The sequence below is a fragment of the Triturus cristatus genome, chromosome 4_2, assembly GCF_964204655.1.
Source record: "Triturus cristatus chromosome 4_2, aTriCri1.1, whole genome shotgun sequence".
Lineage (NCBI taxonomy): Eukaryota > Metazoa > Chordata > Amphibia > Caudata > Salamandridae > Triturus > Triturus cristatus.
The window spans coordinates 422,351,648-422,374,938 of NC_140586.1; the positions used below are offsets into that span (position 1 = coordinate 422,351,648).

General features: G+C 43.6%; 1 protein-coding gene and 1 pseudogene across 3 annotated transcripts in view; both read left to right on the forward strand.

The window, feature by feature from the left end:
• Positions 1–1,881: 1,881 nt before the first annotated feature.
• Positions 1,882–2,346, forward strand: LOC146834518 (large ribosomal subunit protein uL23 pseudogene; annotated as a pseudogene).
• Positions 2,347–5,830: 3,484 nt separating this feature from the next.
• LOC146834519 (putative oxidoreductase ZK1290.5) overlaps positions 5,831–23,291 on the forward strand; it is a 690,790-nt gene continuing 673,329 nt past the window's right edge. For all 3 annotated transcript variants that reach the window (XR_014960632.1, XM_085601909.1, XM_085601908.1), the window contains exon 1: positions 5,831–6,057. Coding sequence is in view for 2 of the 3 variants with exons in the window: in XM_085601909.1 (XP_085458035.1) it covers positions 5,973–6,057 (85 nt within the window). In the remaining variant the exon portion in view is untranslated. The remainder of the gene's footprint in view (positions 6,058–23,291) is intronic.

Here is a 23,291-nt window from a genome sequence, read left to right on the forward strand (position 1 = left end):
AGTCCTGCTGAAGAAAGCACACCCAATCATTGTATCACCTACCCTTGTGGTTACATGAGCAACATGGCTGTGGCCCTGCTGGTGGTTCCGCAGCATCCCCTTTGTGCAGCCTATGTGAGGCCCCACACAACCCACGTGGTACTGTGGCAACCAAGCTGAAAGGGCATCAAGGGAGTTTCTGTGCGATGAAATTCCAGCACGAGAGAAGAGTCAAAGCTGCTCCACTGACAGGCACCGGGCCTCACGGGCGCCTGCAAAGGAACCTCTGCAGTGGACTCCACCAATTCTACTGATGCACCCCCAAGTTGAGCTCTTACATAGACCCCCAACACCATGAGACCAGGCAGGACCACCCAGATGAACTGTAACCCCACAGACATGTGACTGTGAGATCTGGACTCAATTCATACTGCATTTCGTGCCCAGAGTAATCTGGTCAAACTACGGATGCGTGCTGTGATGCTGGGTGCTCCCAGCTGCACCTGTCCACTCATCCTGTCCTTTAAACTGCCTGAAGAGACTCAATAGTGGTTTGTTATGTTTTTATTCTTTTCCACAGGTTGGACTTTTTTGTTTATTTTCAATAGAGTTTGGGAGGGATGTGGAGTCCTGCTGGACTCATACTAGCGTTTGCTCACCCCACACCCATCCATCACAGGCGTCACCGGTCAGGTGACCCTGCTAATTAAAGGGGCCGGGTGCACGTACTCTAGGCCAGTTACCAGTATCACAACTGTTTGTGTTTACTCATTTCTTAGCATGGGTGTCCAGGTCCCACAACATGGCACTCTCTATCTTCCAACATGCCATGCCTGGACACCTCCTTTTCCCTTTTTTCATTCCAATCCCTTCTGGATCAGTCCTGACGTCAATGTCCAGTTAGAAGCGGTTAATCATGGTTTGTTGAACTCGAAGCCTCTGTTGTTATGGGCTGTGTATCTTAAGGGCAATGTGTAGGCATCTGGATACACAGTGTCTGCTGCAGCTCTAAATCTATGCCTTCTCCATCAGGCTCAGCCTCAGTGGCATAACATTAGCTCCCGCAGCCCCATGGCACGAGGGCCCCTGAGCTCCAGGGGGGGCCCTCTGGCACTGTGCATGGGCAGCGGCTCCTGGTCTGAGAAATTTTAAAAGACATATGCCGTTTGTCTGTTTTATACTCTCTCTCGTTTAGTATTTATTGTTCACGTCTTTTGCTAATTCATTGTAATTATGAATTGTTTATGTGAGTATTGTCAAATATTATGTTTATGATTGCACTGGTCTTTTTTATTTGTGACTTTGTGAATAAATTTATTTTTTGTATATCTTGGTTTGTTTATATTATTTTATTGTTTTTTATTCATTTGTTGACTATATATGGTCTAATCATCTCTAGTAAGAGTGAGTGAGGTTTCGGATAGGTCTTAAGTGTAATAGTCTGTCAAGCACGTAGACTACGTAACTTTGTCCAAAGGACTTTTTCTTTTCGCTCCTGGTCTGAGAGCTCCTGACTGTAATCGGGGGAGGTGGAGCTCCATGTACTTTGCATAGGGGCCTCTTCAAGTTTCATGACGTCACTGCTCAGCATATGCTATTCTCATACGTTTCTAGTTCCTGTTCTCCAAATTTGTGTCCCTTGTCACAATTGCTGCACCTTGGCGCTCAGTCCCAGTCTCCTTTACTTATGATTTATGTATTGTGAGATTGCATATTGGCCCCAGACTGTTTCATGTTCTACATGTGTTCTTGCAACATACATATTCACGGTGCTCTTCTTCCTTGATTTCTTCCGACTTTTTGCCCTCCTTCTTTTGTCCTGGTCACATCACTTGTGTTTCACTTTTGTTTTCTTTTCACTTTTAATTCCACAATATTTTTCTATCGACTTTCACCCCCAACATGGCACCGAAGGCCAAGAAGGAAGTTGTCCCTGTTAAAACCAAAGCAAAGTCCAAGGCTTTGGAAGCTAAAAAGGCTGTTCTTAAGGGGGTTCACAGTCACAAGAAGAAGAAAATTAGGACAGCCCCCACTTTCAGGAGGCCGAGGACCTTGAGGTTAAGGAGGCAATCAAAGTATCTCAGGAAGAGTGCTCCTAGTAGGAACAAACTTGAACATTATGCAATCATTAAGTTCCCGATTACCACAGGGTCTGCCATGAAGAAGACTGAAGATAACACGCTGGTCTTCATTGTTGATGTCAAGGCTAACAAGCACCATATAAAACAGGCAGTTAAGGAGCTTTATGATATTGATGTTGCCAAGGTCAACACACTGATCAGGTCTGACAGCGAGAAGATGGCATATGTGCGTCCAGCTCCAGACTACGATGCACTTGAAGTAGCCAACAAAATTGGCATCATCTAAGACTGCTCTATAGATGCCGGTACAGTTCAGAATAAAGACTTGTAGTTGTAGATGTTCCCTATTTGATATTGTTTACAATTTCAGCAGTTTCTTTTCCTTTGCATCCGTTGCTCATTGCATTGTATCTTTCTATAGTTGCTCTTAATACAGCCAGTCCTTTAACTGGCCATTCCATTGAATTAGTGGTCCTTGCCTGACTCTGAAATAGCAGACTCAATATCGTGAGATCACATCTGTGTTCTCCAAGATCCCACGCTGTTATGCTGTAAACCCTGAAATGGTCCTATGTTTTTGAATGATTTTGTTTTCCTTTAGGAAATCTTGTGCTCACTTTGTTTGCTTTCGAAATCCTTAGAAATGGCTGCTCGGGTCAGGGTGAAGAGCCTCTTTTGTGATCTGTTGACAGCCCGACCTTTGGACTTTTTGCCCTCCTTCTTTTGGACTCCTAAGTATTGCAGTCCTCATCACCCCACCCAGTGCCTTCCACGCTAGGCTGGGTTCTTAAAGAAGATAATCCAGGGGTTTAAGGGTCTACTATTGAGAGGCTAATTTTGCAGGCTACTCATAACGAACATCCATGTCCGGTGCAAATTTTGCATCACTTGTTGGATCTCCTTTTCTGTAGTGTCAGAGATTTGTCAGGTTATACTGGTGTAGTGTATAGGCTATATATCCGTTTTGTGTGCCTGAGCTCTGTATGAAGTGTTTGTATATATTATTCCACCAAGGGATTTTCACTTCTACATTGAAGTAGTGCCCTATTCCCCTGGTTTGGTTAAAGGGGTCTCTCTCTTCTTCTTCACATATCAAGGATCTCCTTTTCTGACATCACCCAGCAGGAACACGGCATGGCTGGAAGGGTGGCAGGTACTCATGGAGGATGACCTTTGCTACTTTTCTTTATGTTAAATCTTCTCTAGTACTCATTCCTTCACTTCTAGCAGAGCTTGTCTCTCGAACTGTAACTCACTGTCTAGCATGAGTTCAGCTGTTCCCTTTTTCTCCTTTCACTTCCAATCCAAACCTTTACACCGGAAGTGATTACTGGCATACAAGGTCAGTCTGATGTCCCAAGGGTGCTGTTGCTCATTGCGTTGTCCTGGCTGTTTATCTGTTGATATGGCAAGTTAGACTCAGAGACTATGAACTGTACTGATGTTATATGCAAGTCTCTTTGCCCCATTCCCCATTTTCGTAAGTCATGATACACTAGAAGTTTTATTTGTATTTAATTTTAAAGGATGTTATATTCTGCTCTAAGACCGGCATCTGTTGTTAAGATGCAGCTTCTGTGATCCCACACTGCGCACACCTGACGCCCCAGCATGGCTGTGCGAAGGAGTAAATATAAAGGATTTTGGCACCTACACGTCCCAGTTCAGAGATGAGCACGTTTGACCTGCCTCTTTTACACCACATACATCTAGGGTGGTTGGTGCACATCTTCTGAGCTGGTCTCACATTATGTGCAGTTGTCAGGCTGGGGACAAAACATTGACCCTCTGCATGCATGGTAACACATAATATCATGAAATAATACATTTTGCTTGCTTCAGAACTTGCACACACTAGATTCAGTGCTTGAAATGGAAAAATAGAAGTGCAGGTACTCTGTACCAGAGTACCTGCTTGTTTCTGAGAAGGGCCGGTACGCTCCAATTAAAGGTATTACGTCTCTCTTGAGAAGAGTACTCTCCTCAAAATAAAAAAGTGCCAGTACTCCATAGCGGGAAGTACCAGCCCATTTAAAGCACTGACTAGAACGGAAACAGCACTGCAGTGCTCAGAAATAATGACGACAAAATATGCACATAAACTCTAGCATGAAGAGCACGCAGAGCTGCAGAATCCTGTGCCATGTGGACACACAGATATCAGAGACGTTTCAAGGAATGGGCAAAGTGGGTTTTGTCCCAGGGCCCCAACCTTTCAGGGGTGGGGGGCCCTGCTAGAGCCAACTCTGTACTGCAGAGTCTTGCCCCATAACCTTGAATAATTCTTAAACTGATTGTTTCAAATACAGTTTTCTTTAATTTATTGTTTAATGTGAGCTCTGTGTGAGAGTCGAATGCAGACATTTTGCAGAGAAATGCTGTGTTTATGTTTCATGCAACATCCATAAAAGGTTTAAGTTCAAAACAGGACTCACATATGAGATGAAATGGGAGGGTGTCAAATATCATTTGGAGTAATATTTGTGAGCTGCTACTGTGATACAATATTGAAAACACACAACGCTATCCCGGAATGTTAGATGTAACAACTTTAGAATGTGGACCAGTTGCCTGTGCGCTGTCAGTGACCTGGCCAACGAGGGCATGAAAGAGCTGGCATCGGATGATAAATTCAAAGCTGTTCCGAACAATACGCTCGTCCCCGGGCCCCCAAAGTTCTTAAAATGACACATATGACTGACAGCTTTGTAGTGACAAGCCCCAAGGCACTGCAATTAAATCACAGAACCGGAAGCACAAAATAGGGCTTTTGCTAGGAAGGACTTCTGTAGTCCCATTTTTTTATCCATGCACATAAATTGGTGCGGAAGAAAGAAAAGCCCTTTCTAGGTTTGCCTAGCACAGTAACAGTCCCTGAAAAAAATAACTTACTCCACAGAAAGAATATTATGCACTCATGGTAAAGCAGAAACACATAGAACACAGGCTCGGCACAACAAAATACAGCGCCTGGCAACGTCGAAACCCCATAAAGCGAAACCGTACGTTAGGGTCATGTTTACGTTATATAAAATGTCTTAACAGTTGTGTGGTCCTGGATAAACTGGCCCAAAAATCACATAAACTGCACGCTACAAATCCAGGTAAGCTAAACAAGCAGGCGCGCCTCGCGCAAGTAGGGTGTGGGAGAAGTGCGGCCGAGAGCAGGCAGCGTTTCCCTTGCAGGAGCGAGCGTGATAATTGCTACCAGATGGCGCCGCTCACTCCCGCAAGGAAATCGCCAAACGAGCACGTTCAAAGCAATGCAACGCGTCCACGTTTTTGCCTGCAAAACCGGACCGATTTCTAAAGGTCTCTCCCTATGCAGCGCATGCGCGCTGCGTAGGCGAGACCTAAAACGTCAGCAATACTCTGTCTGCAGTGCACCTCCTGATCTGTGCGTGTGTGCAAAAGTTATGGATAATGTGCTGCATTGGCTAAACACTTAAAAGGTCCCAAAGGCAAACAGATAGATACAATTCATTATCATTTACAATGCCAATAGCTCGAACTCTCCCAAAAACGAGACCTATTGCATTGCAAATGCTTGTTTATTTTAATGTAGCCCAAGAACATAGTCCGCTTTATACGAGTTTCAGAACAAACAACCTCTTGTTTTTGCTTAACCATGCTCTCCAGTTATACAGCTTTATTTATACATTACCTATCTACCTAAATCCATGTCACAAACGAAGTGACTCATTAACTCTTTACATACTTAAGGAACAAAGTCTATGCGACCTCTGATTTAATTTTGCAGACCGAAGGGGGAAAGCAGACATTTGAAGAAACTATTCCCACCGGATACGGAACCGTATCAGCGCCTCCCTTTGACTTCCGGTGATACCGAATACCGTGGGAAGTTTGAGAGTTCGCTAGCTCGGTGTGTGTCCCGTTCCCGCTGTCCCCATCATGACATCAAGGGTTGTTTCCAAGGACTTCCGTTGCCCCACTACTGCGCTCGCCAATGGCCTCAGAATCCCCATGCTAGGGTTGGGTAAGTGACGCAAGCAACTAATCCTAGTGGGCAGGGACTCTTCCCCTCTAGCCCTTCTGTTGTTGCTGTTTATATGTTTATCACAACACCCGCCGAAGGATGGCTTCCGCCCGAAATCCAGTGCGCTCTGTGGCATGCGTGCCGTTGTAAACCTGGGATGTATGAACGTGTAAAAAACAGCACTGACACGCAGTTTGTAACAGACCGCTGCTTCTGCACTCGTGAAATGAAATGCAACCACACGAGGATTCCCTCTCGCAGAGCTAAGAGAGCCCATAAAATCTGAACAAACGATCATCTGGGAGAAAATAAAAGGGTTGTTTGTAATCCAAAAAAAGTTATTATCCTGCACGTAATGCGCTTTGTTTTCTTTCAACGGCAGTTCGTCTAACAGAAATGTATTTAAAGGGAATTTAGAATGTTTTCAAAACAATGCGGTTCATTTATTGGCATGCAAGGAAAATCGACAGCTAGATCATTCTAGACCTATTAATCGAACAGAAATTAGATCCAGTTTGCTAAGTTATACATTAAAATTCTTAGTTCTGTTTCAATTGAATTAATAGATTTTTTTTAAACTCCTTGTTGTGTTTAAATCGAATTCATACATTTTTCATCCGTGAGAAGACTACCTGAGACTCGAACCCGGATCTTTATCTCCCGAGTCTGCAGCTTTATTCGGTGCACCACCTTCTCTTCTGTTATGTGAGCGGTTAAATCGGAGATTGATGAGCAGCTGAAAGCGCGAGCTGCATGCTCCTCTCAGCTCGAGGCTCTCTTTGATTCTGGATCCCGGATCCCAAAACGAATCGAGTTTTTCGGGGAGGTTATGAGGATTAGTGTTTACTAGAGGTTGACGATCCACCACAGTAACTGGGAGAGCCGAGCCAAGGTACTGGCTCGTCTCTAAGAGCCCTTGCACAAGCCGAGCCCTGGAAATATTTGGCATGCATTTATATAGCGCTTACTACCACTGACGAGGCTTCAAAGCGCGTTTTCGGCGAGTAGCACGCTACTCCGGAACCCATAAAGGATTAGTGTTGAATTAGTATAGTGAAATATGTAAGTAATTTGAGGGTGGATATTAGTCAGTTATTTGAATTGAGAAGGATAGCGGAGGGAGGGATCGAAGAGTGGAGAAAGCATAGCTGCCAAGGTTCCAGATTGCTATATGTGACATTTTATTGATTTCAGTGTAATTATGTGTGACATTCAACGATTATGAGTGACACTTTCTCGCAAGCAAAATCAAGCAATGAAGACAAGGGAAACATATTTGGAAGGGCACTCATCTAGTATCCTTGTGAGCTGATTTTACAGTAAAATAATTGTGTAACTGTGCAGTATATTTTAAGTGTTTGATCTGGAGATGCACAAACTGAGGACTGAAAGTACCACAGTAGTTGGGGCTGGGTTTGCTAATAAGAATACATTTCTAACCAAGGTAATCCCATTTAACAACATTAGGTTATGTGATATGCATGATGCACCTTCTTTGCAGCAGGCACATTAACCCTTTGCGCTACTGGTGAGTCAACTTGCACTGGGAAAATCTCTGATCTTTCCCAGGAGGAACATTAAACCCCATGATCTCTTTGACTTAACAATTGAGTCAGCAGTGGGAAAATAACTTCTGCTGCCGGCCTATGCACTGTAGCTGCTGTCTGCGGACTCACTCTCACAGCAGACAGCTGCTTAGACTGTGGGCAGTGCTGTGGTGGGCTGGAGACAGTTGCCAGTCCGAAGAGGGCAGGCTAGCACAGTGACAGATGATTCTGACGCTCCTCTCCGCATACCATATAGTGCTGCGTTGCATCTAATCTGCAGCAGTAGTTTGTGATTTTTTTTAAGGCAGGAACAGCATGCTTTTTTTCAGAGAATGGTCTGAATTTTCTACATCTGTTTCAAGTTGTAGTTAATTCACAGTTAAACATTACTTTGCCTCTTCGGAACAGATTGATTAGGGAGAATGGTACCCTGCCTCACAGCTTATTTTGCCCCATGTCAGCTGTGTGTGTCTCTTCTACTGTTCAACATCTGTTTTATACCTGCCTATCGGAACAACCTCGAATCCCAGTCAACCCGATCTCCTTGTAATAACTACAGTAGCTGATCCCAGCTCCTTTAGGCCCCTGCAACAGTGAGAGCGAAAGTGTGAACAATGTATGTTCTGATCCTTTACCAGAAACTCTTATTGATCGTTCTTTGTTTAAACTAGAAGTCCATTTTAGCACAGACAGAAACAAATCAACGCAGGATCGACAATTTAATCTTCGAATGTTTCTCTTTTTTTAGGCAAAATTTACAGGTGAATAGGGGAAGCGCTGTAGTATAGCACTAAGTTTTCGCTCTTTTAACTTAAAAAGTGTTCAGAAATCAAATGTGAAATACTCACCACACTTCAGTGTTCAGAGCCTACAGGCCCTCTGCACATTCTCTTATTGTAATAGCCCCTGGAGAACACTCCCTCCCCTCCCCGCCCCCCTCCAGCAGGGGAAGGAGGGGGGCATGTGTCAAGGAGGACTCCCTTGTCCTTCAATTTAATTCTGGTTGCAGTAATTCCCGGTGGCCTGGGCTGGTTGCAAAAAGATTTTGAAATTGAAAACTTTCTGCCTGCGCCGACTGGAGCCTTTCAGTCCCCGGCAGAAGCGAGGCCGCTGCTGAACTTCTTCCTTTAGCAGCACTAACACCTCATGGGCCACCTGGCACTAGTAAACTTTGCTGTGTTGAGCAGGCCATACGGCTGCACGCACACGCATACTATAAGGACCAGTTAGTGCCGGGGGAGGTTGGCAGGTCAGCCTACCTACGTAACACAAGAAAAACACCGTCCAATCAGGGTGAACCATCAAAGCATAGCAGAACTCGCATAGGCTGCTGTGCCCCGTCTGCTTTGTGTTTCTGTAACCGTACGAAATATCAGACTCTACAAACCATAGAAATCGGTAATACACTTAGCTTTTAAGTACGCTGATTTGCGTGACAATCATTTCACTTGCGGTAACGTGATAATGTAACTTAAAATGCATTAGTGTCACACAAGATGTGTGACACTTGGCAGGGCAGAAAAAAGTTTGCATTTATATAGGGCTTGTTACCCCAATGGGGTGTTGAAGCGCATTTTTCGGCGAGTCGCACGCTTCTCTGGAACCCATAAAGGATTAGTGGTGAATTAGTATAGTGAAAAATGACAGTAATTTGAGTGGAGGATATTAGTCAGTTATTTGAATTGAGAAGGATAGCAAAGGGATAGAAGAGGGGAAAATGGTTTGCATTTATATAGCGCTTGTTACCCCTAATGGGGTGTTGAAGCACTTTATTGGCGAGGAGCACGCTACTCCGGAACCCATAAGGATTAGTGGTGAATTAGTATAGTGAAATATGAAAGGAATTTGAGTGGTGGATATTAATCAGTTATTTGGATTGAGAAGGATAACGGAGGGATAGAAGAGGGAAAAAGGTTTGCATTCATATAGCGTTTGTTAGCCCTGATGGGGTGTTGAAGCGCTTTTTTGGTGAGTAGCACGCTACTCCGGAACCCATAAGGATTAGTGGTGAATTAGTATAGTAAAATATGAAAGTAATTTGAGTGGTGGATATTAATTAGTTATTTGGATTGAGAAGGATAGCAGAGGGATAGAAGAGGGACAAAGGTTTGCATATATATATATATATATATATATATATATATATATATATATATATATATATATATATATATATATATATATATATATATAACGCTTGTTACCCCTGATTGGGTGTTCAAGCGCTTTTTTGGCAAGTTGCACGCTACTGCGGAACCCATAAAGGATTAGTGGTGAATTAGTATAGTGAAATATGAAAGTAATTTGAGTGATGGATATTAGTCAGTTATGTGGATTGAGAAGGATGGCAGAGGGATAGAAGAGGGAAAAAAGGTTTGCATTTATATAGTGCTTGCTACCCCTGAGGTGTTGAAGCGCTTTTTTCAGCGACTAGCACGCTACTCTGGATCCCATAAAGGATTAGTGGTGAATTAGTATAGTGAAATATGAAATGTGAGAAGTGGACATGTTAGTCTGTTATTTTGATTGAGAAGGATAGTGGAGGGATAGAAGAGTGAAGGATTTAGACTTTTTGCATTTTTGTTTTTTTCACGTCATTGCAGTAAAGGGAGGCTTGGGATGAGTAAAAAGAGATGTGGAGAGGAAGAGTCAGAAGGAAGAGTTTTAGAAAGGCTTGTTTTGGGGGATCAGTATAGTAAAAGAGGTGTCAGATGGTGCAAGGAGGGGTAGAGTAGGAGAGAGTCTAGAAAGGGCTATTTTGGGGATCATAGTAGTGGTATGGGATTTGAGATGAATGAGAGAGTGGATGTAGAGGATATATTGATAGAGGTATAGGGGGAGAAATAGGGTAGTGCATTGGAAAGAATAGTAGACAGAGGTTTGAGATGAGTCAGAGAGTTGAGGTAAAAGATATATTGAGAGAGGTACAGGGTGAGAAATAGGTTAGTGCATTGGATATGCTAAATTAGAAGAAAGAAATTAATATATAGATCCAATTATGTGGAAGGTATATAGATGCTTAAAGGAAGTAAGTATAAGTAGATTATAGATGCGTTCAATAAACCCTCGTTTTCAAGTGTTGTACTTTAAAAAATAATTTTTGTAAAAAATATTTTAAAAAACCCATAATTATTCTACATGTTTATAAACAGCAATACACATATATAGGTACATATCTATAGTACAAATAAATGCTTATATACAGAGGGATATGCTATATATTTCTGTTTGCGTATGGTGCTTATGTGGGGAGAAGCCAATTCTTGAGTAGTCTTCTGATGATAATGTGGTTATCTGTGGATCTTATATTCGAGGGTAAAGCGTTCCAAAATGTAGCTGCTTGAACAGAGAAGGATGTGCCACCCATGGATTTTTTTCTTTTATCTTGGGATTTTGAGGCGAGGTGCCACTCTATAGCGGAGGTTCCTATGATGAATGTGTTTGAAGATTTTATTCCTGATGAAGAGCGGTCCCATTCCATGTATTAGCTTTGTGGGTGATACAAAGCAGCTTGAACGTGGATCTTCTGGCAACCGGTAACCAATGCAGGGCTTTCAAGGCAGGGGAGATGTGATTTCGCGGTTTGATATGCAAGAGTAGCATGGCAGCCGAGTTCTGAATCTGTTGTAGTCTTTTCATAGTAGTTAAAGGTGATCCGTGGTAGAGGCTATTGGCGTAATCGAGTTTGGACAGAACAAGGAAGATGGTAGCTTGGACTTTGTGGAAATCCCGAATAGGGGAAGATTAGTTGCAGAGGTTTTACAGTAACAAAGCGTGATCTTGCTAGTTTGTCCACTTGGGCATTCATCGATAGCTTGGAGTCCATGGTTATTCCAAGGTTTCACTTAAAATATGATTAAGTCTCTTCAAAAAGTTTTTAAAAATACATTTCTCTAACATGCAACATCTTTGATATTAATAAGTCACATTATAGATAAATTGAGAGGTAAATAAGAAAAAGGGACATCGTGAAACAACATATGTTTGCCTAAAATCACACAGTTTGGTTCAGCTGGGATTATTCCCAGATTTTCAGGTTTTGCTTTGTACAAATCAGCTACTAAATGGGTATCTATTTGTCTCTCCTTTTTACCACAAATATTAATGTTTTGTCTTAAACATTGTGCACAAGGGTGGCAGGCAGAAGCCACATGAAAGCTCGGTGCGTTTTGGGTTCGAGGTTCCAAGAGGACCTTGAGTTTAGCCAGATCCCTTTGTTTGAGCCTTAAGTGGCTCACCCACCTCTGGTGATTACAGCTGCCCACCATGTAACATGGGGAACCAGGTTGGAATCCCGGTCACGGCTCTGCATCCTGTAGCTCACAGAAATCTTGCTGTGTCATAAAAAGCATGTGTAAAGTAGTCTGTGTCTGTTATGAAGAACTGTTATGTCCATGGGCAAGGTGTGTTCCTGTTCTGCGAAAGAAGCAAAAATAAAATGTAGATTCTGCCTTTCATCCATGCCTTAATCTCCCTGCCTAAAACACAAGGACAAAGCATTAACCTTTGATGTTGGAAAGAGATACCCACCTAGTGGCTGAATTGCACAGCATGAAACTGGAAAATCTGAGATGCTTCCCTGCTTGACCAAATTGTGTGATCCTAGACAAATACTTTGTCATACAGCCTCCTTTTTGTTCATTATCAAATACCATAGCAGTGGTGCTGGAACTATTTTGAAAATGGGGATGTTGCCCAGGGCCGGACTGGGAACTGAAACCGGCCCTGGCAAACGGCTCGGCTGGCCCCCAGAAGGGGGGGAGGGGGGCAGGGCGGTGCAGGCGAGCTGTTTGTTAGGGCCGGCTTCTGCCGATTTTGTTACAGGGGGTCGATATTGATGTCCCCGTGACACAAACGTTCACCCCAAGGCCCAAAGCCAGCCCCCCAGGAGGCCAAAACCAGCCCCCACCCTGGCGGCCCACTGGGGAACCGCCCAGTCCGGCCCAGGTGCTGCCATCAATGTTATGTCACTGATTCCAGCATCACGCATAGAACAAGTATAGCAAATAACCCATGCGTATTCAGTAGGAGATTAATGATGTAGTATGTAGCCGTTGGTGCATATATTTCTAAAGCATGGTGTGGTAGTGCACTGCCATTTACAAAGGAGCACATTTGCATTTAAATGGCCTCTAAATTTGCACCAACTTACAGTTGTATTGATAAAACAACAATGTGTGGAATATCGAGTTTCAGTGAATAATTTTCATTTGCAAATAACCTACAGCCTTTCCTTTCACACACTCTGTATTGCAGCAGCGTGTTTACATACTTCACTTTACAAAATCCTCTTAGGGCGTAGTAAGAGAATGAAAAGTAAAACACCAATTCCCATGGTTAAAGAATAAGCAGCAATTTGTCAGAAGACATAGCGTGACATTTGACTTCTGTCTTTAAAAGCACAGAAACATGACCAGATAAAGACAACATTTAAAGGCATCTTTGTTACTCTTTCATCTTCTGAACTCCAGCACAGTTATTTCTGGGGGTGCTGCAGTACCCCTTGCAGCACTACTTCCAGCACCTATGTACCATTGCACCTTCAAATATGTAGGTTCAAGGTATGTGCTGTACCAAAACCTCTCTCGTGTTTGATTTAATCAACTATAATATTGCTCTGTGTATAATAAGAATCTAGGCTAACAACTAGATAACAACTGACTTGCCTCTTACTTCAGGAATAGCATTGTCATCACAGCGGCGACAGGGATATTTCTCCGTTTCTGTTGAACACTATAAATTTTAACCCGTTCCCTGCTCATGACGGAACCACTCCGTCATGAGCCACGGGCGCCGTGTGCTCATGACGGAGTGGTTCCGTCATGCTGCGGCCATTGGCGGCCGCTCTGCCCACGCGGCACTGATTCCCCGCCTGTGCGGGCGATCAATGCAAGTGGGCGCAGTCATGACGGAACCACTCCGTCATGAGCACAGCGCGCCGTGGCTCATGAGGGAGTGGTTCCGTCATGAGCATGGAAGCGCCGCGCTGACCTCGACCCCCCCCCAGCGCCGCGGCGGAATTTGTGCCGCGGCGAAGGGGTTAATAAATACTTCACAATGCAGAGGTATAGTCTAAGGTAGTAAGGTGAAACATTTTCATAGGTTGAAGAAATATCCTTTTTTGAATATTGAAGACGTCATACCATATTCTAACATGATGCTTGTAGCATTATTTCCATGCAAAATATTTTCAATGCACAGACCCTAAAAGCGGACTCTCCCTTTTTATTTTTGCCTCGCTCACCTCCTCTTTAAATTTAGGAGGAACATTCCTCAGCACCCCAATCATAGTACAGGGTAACAGCTTCTTTTCATCAAGCTACGTGTGACGTTGCAGGGAAAGAATTGCTCTTTTCTGTCTTATTTTGCAATAACATTGGATGGATTTTTTAGAGTGACTTCAAGAAATTTGTAGATAGATGTTTTACTTAAAACAGCGCTTTAAATGGGCATATAGTGTCTGGTAACGAAGCACTGACTTAAAATGACCACTTTTATTTTCCATGTGTGCCGCTCTCTTCTACTGGCTGGTTCTGGCCTTTGCATCTGAATACAACAGGTGCGTTGTTGTTTTGAAAGACGATTTTGTGAGTAACAATAAGTGAAGGGGCAGATGGTGTCGTAGTCCGAGTGACTTGGTTGTAATCACTTGTACACACAAAACAAAACTAGGTGTTTGTGAGATTTAAACACATCTTTACTTATACATGAGGTACATTTTACTCAATAATCATGACCTCAAATTTGTTTTAGTAATGATTAAACACAAACGTTTTTTAAACGTTCAATTTGGTGCGATTAAAAAAAAAAAAAAGAAATAAAAAAAAGCACAATCCACATTCAACTCGATGGATATACAGTGAAAAATATTTGAAAAACATGCGTGAAATATGAAAAGATAAATCAAAAATACATTGTGATAACGCAAAATGTATACATCAACTAGGCTAAAATTGAATCTTCACCAATCCAAGATTTTACAAGACCAGAGCATTGCATTCACAGAAAGTGCTCTTAGTACTGGAACGTATAAAGGGTCCAGATGTATCTAATATGGGCTTTCAATAGTTTCTTTAGACAAATTAATTTATACGTCCATATTGATACTGGTTGAACTAGGATCCCCTATGGATCCTGGTCTACGCGTTTCGAACCCACACTTTGTTTGGGGTTCTCTTCAGGACAAAGGTTTGGTGAATTCTTAGGGGGCATGACAAAAGGTTTTGATTCCAACTAATCAGTTGTCAAGGTTATTAGAGATTTGTACTCGTGCACCAATTCAAAGGAGGAGGACAGGCTTTTCTGGATTGCTTATGCTGATCTGTGAGTCTCTTTCATTTTTTTTTGTTTAGAAGTGGATTTTGGAGCCTAGTATGATTCCTTTACAAAAGCTTGTTAGGGCTCCCTCTGGATCACATCGTCCTCCTGCCACATGGAAATCACGGCATGTGTCTAGTTAACTCAAGATGAATTCCATATTGCGGATGGGTGAAAAAAAGAAAGCACCTGGTAATTGTTCTAAAAGTGTAATAGTCTTGTAAATTGTAAAAACAGTTTAAACATAGAACCAGAAAATAACTCCACACAAATCCCTAATATTATTAGATGAATACGCCAGCCCTTTTTTTGCAGTTTATCTAATACTGTGAGATTATTTCGCATTTTACTGTAAGGCGTTGAGTATATGTAGAGCTGCATATATGAAAGCAATGAGCTGGCAAGTACGTACTTGCTGACGGGTACACACTACAGGTATAGTTTAAATTTTGTGAATTAAAAATCCACTTATCACTGATGGTATCCCAGTTTTCATTTTACTTAGTGTAACTTTCAAAACTTGTAAAATAGTCTGAATAGTAGATAGAAAAGTTGATTGACAACCAGAGGTCGTTACGAGGATATCTGGGACGGGGGTGGCAAGCAGGGGCATGGGGATAGCAGCTACCCCTCCTCTATTGCATCTCTTAATTAGCATCTATGTATGGGGTGGAGGTGTGGAATCCTGGTTATTGCTGAAATCCTGAAAACCCAACTTTTCATTTTAGTGCTAGTAGAGGTGGGCAATCCATGGATTGAAGGGAAATTGTCATGTGAATCCTGAAATGGTTGTATGCGCATCATAGGAAATACCCAAGTTGTGCTAAATAGATACATAAATAAGCCAAACATGCAGTTACATCACATAGCAGCAAAATAACATAACCATCAGCTACATAACAGACAACTTAAGACAGTATCTACACCACACACAATAGCAACAACATAGCATAACACACACAGCACGGGAATAACATACTATAGATAGCAGCTAAGGGGACACTGGAGTCCACTTTGCTTCCTGATGTCAGATGTGTGATGGTGCAGACGTGCAGTGCTCTCTAGGGGCGTAGGTATCGCTGGTGCCATAGGCTTTATTTTTAAGGGGTTGCACCCCAGTTCTGCATGCTTTTACTGCTCAGAGTTGCAGTAGATGGGCCCCTTTCCATGCCTGTAGGAGTGCCTTTGGCTCCTGTTCTACACTACTGGTGCTCTCCCACCCCTGGGTAAGAACGAGCGTGTAGGGGTGCAGCATTCAACTCAACTTGAACCCAGTCATCCACCTCATCCTAGTAACATTTTAACCCTTTCATGTAAAGGTGGTAGAAAAAATGAATGGATAGCTAGATAATCTTTGTAAGCTGGTAATTTACAAAGTGGAACAAGCATTGGCATATCCAATAGGTCTCGCCTTTGGAACCTTATAAGTGTTTAACCGTGCAACAGTTGATGTTGTTGCACCAAGGATATTGTGCTGGATAACTAAACACTTATAAGGACCTAAAGGCGAGACCTATTGGCTATGCCAATGCATATTTTAAAATGTATTTGGGAGTTGCTGCAGTCACTGAATAATTGTTTGCAGAAGATGTTTTGCTTAGGCCTTCCTGAGTCCCTTCACTGTGCTCAAGTTCCCTAAGTGTCAATTTGTGGCCTTATTTGTAGGTCATGCCATGGCATTAGTGTACCAGAGCTGGTAAAATAAGCAAGCCTTTAGTTGAAAAGCAACAGTCAAATTCCTGTGCTGGCGTTTGAAATATCCTGTTCTGATCTGGTGGTGGTATTCAGGCTTTCTTCATTGATACTCGGCTGAGAATTTGAGACATTCAAAGCAGAGCCAGTGGACCCATACACAGCCAACACCATACAGAAACCTAAATCTAACAACCAACAATTTAAAACCCCTGCACAATCCGGACCAGTTGATTCCTCACATGTGGCCAATTTATGTTGTCAAAACATTCAGCATCATAGTTTTGCCTCCACATGCATTAAACAGCTATGGCCTTCACTGGGCAAACAGTTTAGAAGGAACAATTATGACATTCATTAAATGTCTACTATAAGAGCAATTACCAAATCAAATCAATCAATGACACAGTCTTTCAATTCCAACACATTAGTTATGAAAATTGAGAAAGGTCATCCACCTGATAAATAATAGAACTATAAATTACTCATCCTTGGAATAATATTTCATAGGGCAGGTGCTTGGTAGCAAAAGTTCTTACTTCCACACCGCTTACTCTTAATGGTAGATACCATTAATAAAAACTTGCTCTCAGATGTCAAAGATTTAGGAAGACTACTTTCAACTTCTTTATTGCAAATGAGACAATGCAAAGTGCCCGGTGAGTCAAAATTAGAAATTTTAGCCTGCTTTCTCTGGAAGCCAAAGTTCCCTCTGGATATCAAGCACACGCACTAACTTGCAGACATTCTTAACATTAGCCACTTGTTTCTGAAGCACTTGCAGTCTATTCAAAACATATTGTAGCATACCTACCTGCAAGACTGTAGGATAGTCTAAGTTGGCCCCATATAACTAGTAATCGGGTCTAAATGGATTTCGGTTAGAAAAGGTTAAACCAGTCTCAGCACCATTAGATACTAGGAAGTGGAACTCACTTTTACATTGGCCTTCAGTGCCATAGATATGTTTGTGTCAAGACTTGTTGTCATTAAATTGAGACTGTCAGGATGTCATATTGGTCTGCTAGAAATAAAAAATATATTTTAGAAACTATCACTGACTTGTGTTGCATTGTACATACAAAAGCTCTGTTTTGGCAATATTAGGGCTCAGCCAATTGGTCCTCATCCGTACCTGGACTTCCCTACAAATTACATGAAAGAAAGTTAAGTCGGACTATAAATCCCCCTTGAGTTTTGGTATTAGGTTATTTATGAAATCCTACAACAAACGACTCTAGAAGCTCATGGACAAGTAGCAGGCATAGATTATACTACGAAAGGAGAAGTTGAGGCTCCTGTTGAACAAGGTATGTTATTGCAAATAAGTGATTTACCTCTCACAACATACTGGTCAAAGTGGATCCAAAACTAGGTCAAGATCCAGAGTGTCGAATGCAACCGAAAACGTCCAACAAGCTCAGCATAGCTGCATCACCCTCATCAGCAAAATGATTTCGACATTAGTTGGTGTAGTTTACATGAATCTACTGCCTGAAAGTTGAACTTTTTGGTCCCTTTAAAAATGATGAAATGCCCCTGGAGCTATATAACCATGCACCCGTGACTCCAGACACATTGATGCTGGCAACAAAAGGGATTCCTTTACTAATGCAGTAAATTTACGTGTGTGATACTGTTTCCCAAGCCTACAAATGTAGCGCAGAGACAAACACTCCACTCTGGATAACATAAATCCCATCTTGCTCCTATCACTCAAATAGGACATGCTTCGTGTACAGGGAAAATAAACGGGATGGCGCATGTTATGAGTGTATTAAAATGTATATAATGAATACAGCATTCACATTTTAAACTATACCGGTTTACCAATGCGTGTTCACACGGATTGAAATACTGTATTCACAATGACGACCTATCTGAATTAGGTATTTCTAAATGTACTTTTGTCCAGTGCGTTTTCGGTATAGCTATGATTTTTGTTAGTTCAAAATGAGAATATGTAATTGCATCTAGTAGCTACCTCAACTGGGAAATGTCACACCCTTCCCTGGGAAATGTCACACCCTTCCCTGCTCAAAAACCAAAAGGCCTGTGAGCTAACGCCAGATCTGGAGCCTCATAGCCGCTGCAAAGTAATAGTAAGAGTAGACACCTCTAGGTCCACAGGCACTGTCTTTGTATTTATTTATTTGAATGCAGCTGTGTTAAAACTTGTAAAATTTAAACTCGCACGCACAGCATAGTAACCATTGCATCCCACACACTAAAACACAATGAGCGGAGGAAACAAGCATTGGCCGCGCGGCCGTAAAAGTAACGCCGCGCGGCCGTGAAAGCGAGTCATCGCGATTGCGGTGAAAGCGAAAGTGATCGCGATGACGCGCTCTGTGCTCAGTACGCGAGGGATGCGCGCGCAGCAGCGTTGATTGCAGGGGCGGAGCGAGGCACGTGCGCTTGTGCGCATAACCGAAAGCTGGTGGCCTGCAACAGCCATTGGAAGCATTTCCAAAAGCCACTGCCTACATGTCTCGCGGAGCAGCGCATGCGCTGACTCAGCGAGACCTAAAAATAGGGTGTGATTGGGAATGTTTGGAAAGCGTATTTGCATGTTAATTTGAAATGCTGCAGAAATGTCTGGTAAGGGGATACTGCACATTTTGCCCTCTCCCACACATTTGGAGGAATGCTTTAGTACTACATTACCCTACAACAATAGAGTGAATGATTATTACTAGCCAGTGACTGGTGGTTGCCAAGGGCAGACCTTCAGGGTATATTGTCTGCTGTAGCAGGGTGGTATTTTCATTTCTCTGTGCTTGCATTCTAAAGCTTGGGGTAAAGGGGTAGTACCTCATTTCCAGAGTGTGGTAATGTCATGATCCCATCACAGTATTAACCCAGGATTTAGTACCCTACTCAAAATGAGGCCTACTGCAACAAAATATTTTAACACTGTTTTGACTCAGTTGAGACTAGACAGTATGGATGTAAGAATATGTTATGCTGCTTCCATTTTTGGATTTATGGGTGTTTTCTTTTTATACTGAAAGGCTTGAAGCCAAAAACTTAAATAAAATCTAATCTAATGTAATGTACAGATTAATTCAGTATACATCATGCGAGCTTTTAGATAAAAAATCTTACCCTTCACCAGGTAATAATATGCTTTGGAAACAACATGGAGTTTAGCAGAGCTTCCTGTTATATTTATATTATGAGATTTTGAACTTCAGCAGGAAAAATCAAGTGGCCTCCCAAACTGGAAGTGATCCACTTTTTCCTGGATACTTCCATTAAAGCTTTCTGTATGAACTTCAACCTCTCGCCACCTTCCAGAACGAGCTGATCTCAAACAGAATGCCCGCTCTGACTGCCAAGTTTTACTCACTGCGAGTGATTCATGGCTTGTTACGCAGTTCTGGGATTCTGTTGTATGTTTGTCACATCTGGAAGGAAGCACATCTGTCATGTGGCACGTAGCCTATGGCACTCACACTCACAGATATGACAGAGTGACAGCTCTTAAGCTGTCCTCACTTCAGAGTCCAAGGTCACACGCCCATCTTTGTTGGATTACACCAGATTCCCACCCACCGAACTGGATAGCCCTTCAACATTTCACGTGAACAGAGAATCACAAGCTTTACAGGAAAAGGGGACATTAAGTTGCAAGGAAACTTTGTAACACAAGGCACAGTGTTACAAGACCACTACTTTAAGTGGGCTGGGTCTGACTGTGAAGGGGCTCCCTAGCAAACCTTACATTCATGTAATTAACTTTACTGACAAAAACACATTGATTCTTTAACAATGTTTGTAGAAATAAAACTCGTAAGGTATTCACTGTAAGAGATGCAATCACTGTTTATGTTTCACATGTTTTAGTCCATCTTGTATTCCCTAAATAATATTTGCTTTTTCCAACCCGTTGTGTAGTTTTTTCATGCAACACATGACTCTTCTGTAGTGGATTCTTTGAACTGAGTTGCCTCAAGGAGTGTAAGTGAATTCAGGTTGTGCATAAATGTTTATTAGCGTGCAAGATTGGAAGTTCTGAAGTGGAGGGAGACGTAAGTGCGGGTCTCACGCAGTGCCTGTCAATGGGGTCATAAATGTGTACAGACTACATGCACATTCAATCATTGGCCTCTCTGCTACAGAGCAATGGTCGCATATGGGTTTATTGTGGGAAAGTGTGAAATATGCAGATGCGGGATTTTAGAAAATAACCGAGTGAGAGACAGCAGAAGAAAGCAGTGTGCACGAGCACAAAAGTGATTGAGGCACTCCTTAGACCACTACACCTTCCACTGATCTTGTTAATGTTTAGGGCTGTCGAATATTTTCAGAAATTGAAACCTTTTCGATTTTAATTATTCACAAAGAGTCATTGTTTTCATCCATTCATCTGACACTTCAAACATGCATTGGCAAAGCCAGCAGGCATGGTTTGTTTCAGGTATGGGTCTGTTGTGTGATATGTCTGAACGCCATAACAGAAAACTCCCAGGGAGGCACCCAAACACTGGTAAGGATTCCCAGGCTTATAGTTTAGATGGTTTAAGCAACAACCCTAACTATGTAGACCACACTGCTTGGAGAGGATTCATCTTGACATCTCTGTGGCCACACCCCTTTTAGAGTCTTCTCATCTTTTTAATCGCACTTAAAGCACTGATCAAGACAGAACAGAACACATATTGACTGGCAGGGCTGGACTGGCCATACGGGCACTGGGAATTTCCCCGGTAGGCCGTTAGGGTGGGGGCCAGTTTTGGGCCCCTGGGAGCCGTTTTTGTTGCCGGGGGTTGGCAAAATCGGTATCAAAATCGGCCAAAACCAGCCCTCGCAAACTGCTCGGCTGCACTCCCCCTCACCCCGGGGGAGAGGGGGGGGGGGCGGCTGAGCAGTTTTCCAGGGCCGGTTTTTGTTCCCAGTCCGGCCCTGTTGACTGGGGAAAAACCAGAGCAATTGGGTAATTGGAATATAAAAGTATATGAAAACTGTCTTCTGGTAGTCAGCCTGCTCTAAACACCGTCTTAGTCTGTTCTGAATTGTTGACCACGAACATAACCTTACTAGAACAGAACTGTTGGACCCGGCCTCGTAGCATGGCTCTACTTGTCCCCGCACCACCTAACCTGGTACCTGCAGCCCCGAGCCCACGGCCTAGCCACTCGCTGCTTCCGCCTTGAGTGATCGCTCCCCTCGCTGCTCCTCACAGCGTGGTATCGTATTGCTGCATTGTAACCAAGTTGTGATATCTGCATAGCTCCATTTTTAGTAAGCTTCGTAATTTCATAGCGCTATTATCCCACAGCGCTTACATTGCTTTGATTGCATTGTTGTGTGTGATTTCCCCCGGCGCCCTGCTCTGACCTCCCCTCCATTTTGATCCTGCTGTTGTTGTGTTCCCCTGAGCCCGCCACGCCTCCCAGCTGAGCCGCCCTCCCACAAGCACCCAAAAGCATTCCCCAAACCTCGCAGCGCTGTGATTCACTCGCTGCTTCCGCCTTGAGTGATCGCTCCCCTCGCTGCTCCTCACAGCGTGGTATCGTATTGCTGCATTGTAACCAAGTTGTGATATCTGCATAGCTCCATTTTTAGTAAGCTTCGTAATTTCATAGCGCTATTATCCCACAGCGCTTACATTGCTTTGATTGCATTGTTGTGTGTGATTTCCCCCGGCGCCCTGCTCTGACCTCCCCTCCATTTTGATCCTGCTGTTGTTGTGTTCCCCTGAGCCCGCCACGCCTCCCAGCTGAGCCGCCCTCCCACAAGCACCCAAAAGCATTCCCCAAACCTCGCAGCGCTGTGATTCACTCGCTGCTTCCGCCTTGAGTGATCGCTCCCCTCGCTGCTCCTCACAGCGTGGTATCGTATTGCTGCATTGTAACCAAGTTGTGATATCTGCATAGCTCCATTTTTAGTAAGCTTCGTAATTTCATAGCGCTATTATCCCACAGCGCTTACATTGCTTTGATTGCATTGTTGTGTGTGATTTCCCCCGGCGCCCTGCTCTGACCTCCCCTCCATTTTGATCCTGCTGTTGTTGTGTTCCCCTGAGCCCGCCACGCCTCCCAGCTGAGCCGCCCTCGCCCCTCCCCTATCCATATATGACAGTAGTTCCCGCGCGCAGCGTCCACGCGCAGCGTCCGCGCCCAACCCGCGCCCAACCCGCGCCGAAGGTGCGCCAAAGGTAAGCCCGTCTACGCCCGTCCGCGCCTGGACCGCGCCCAGCGCCAGACCCCCTGCCCCTCGAGCTGCCCAGCCCTCCCGCATTACCTACGATGCCGCCTCCCTCCTAGCCCTCGACCCCGGTCGCGCCCCCAACTGCGTCCTTGCCGCTCCTGGACACACCCATGGCGCTTTCTCCTGCTACTCCTGCAAATTCAGCGGCACCGACAACATCTCTGCTACGTCCACACCACAGATTCCCGACCCCAACCACCTACAATGCATCCTTCTCAACACCCGATCGGTCCATAGGCATGCCATTGACCTATGGAATCTACTAGACACCATTTCCCCGGACATCGCCTTCCTTACGGAAACATGGATGAATGCTTCCTCCGCACCAGACATCACCATTGCCATCCCTGAAGACTATAAGATCACCCGCAAAGACCGTACCAGCCACACAGGAGGAGGAATCGCCATCGTCCACAAGAAATCTATCCGCATCTCAACCAGCTCTGACGTCAATCTCGCCAA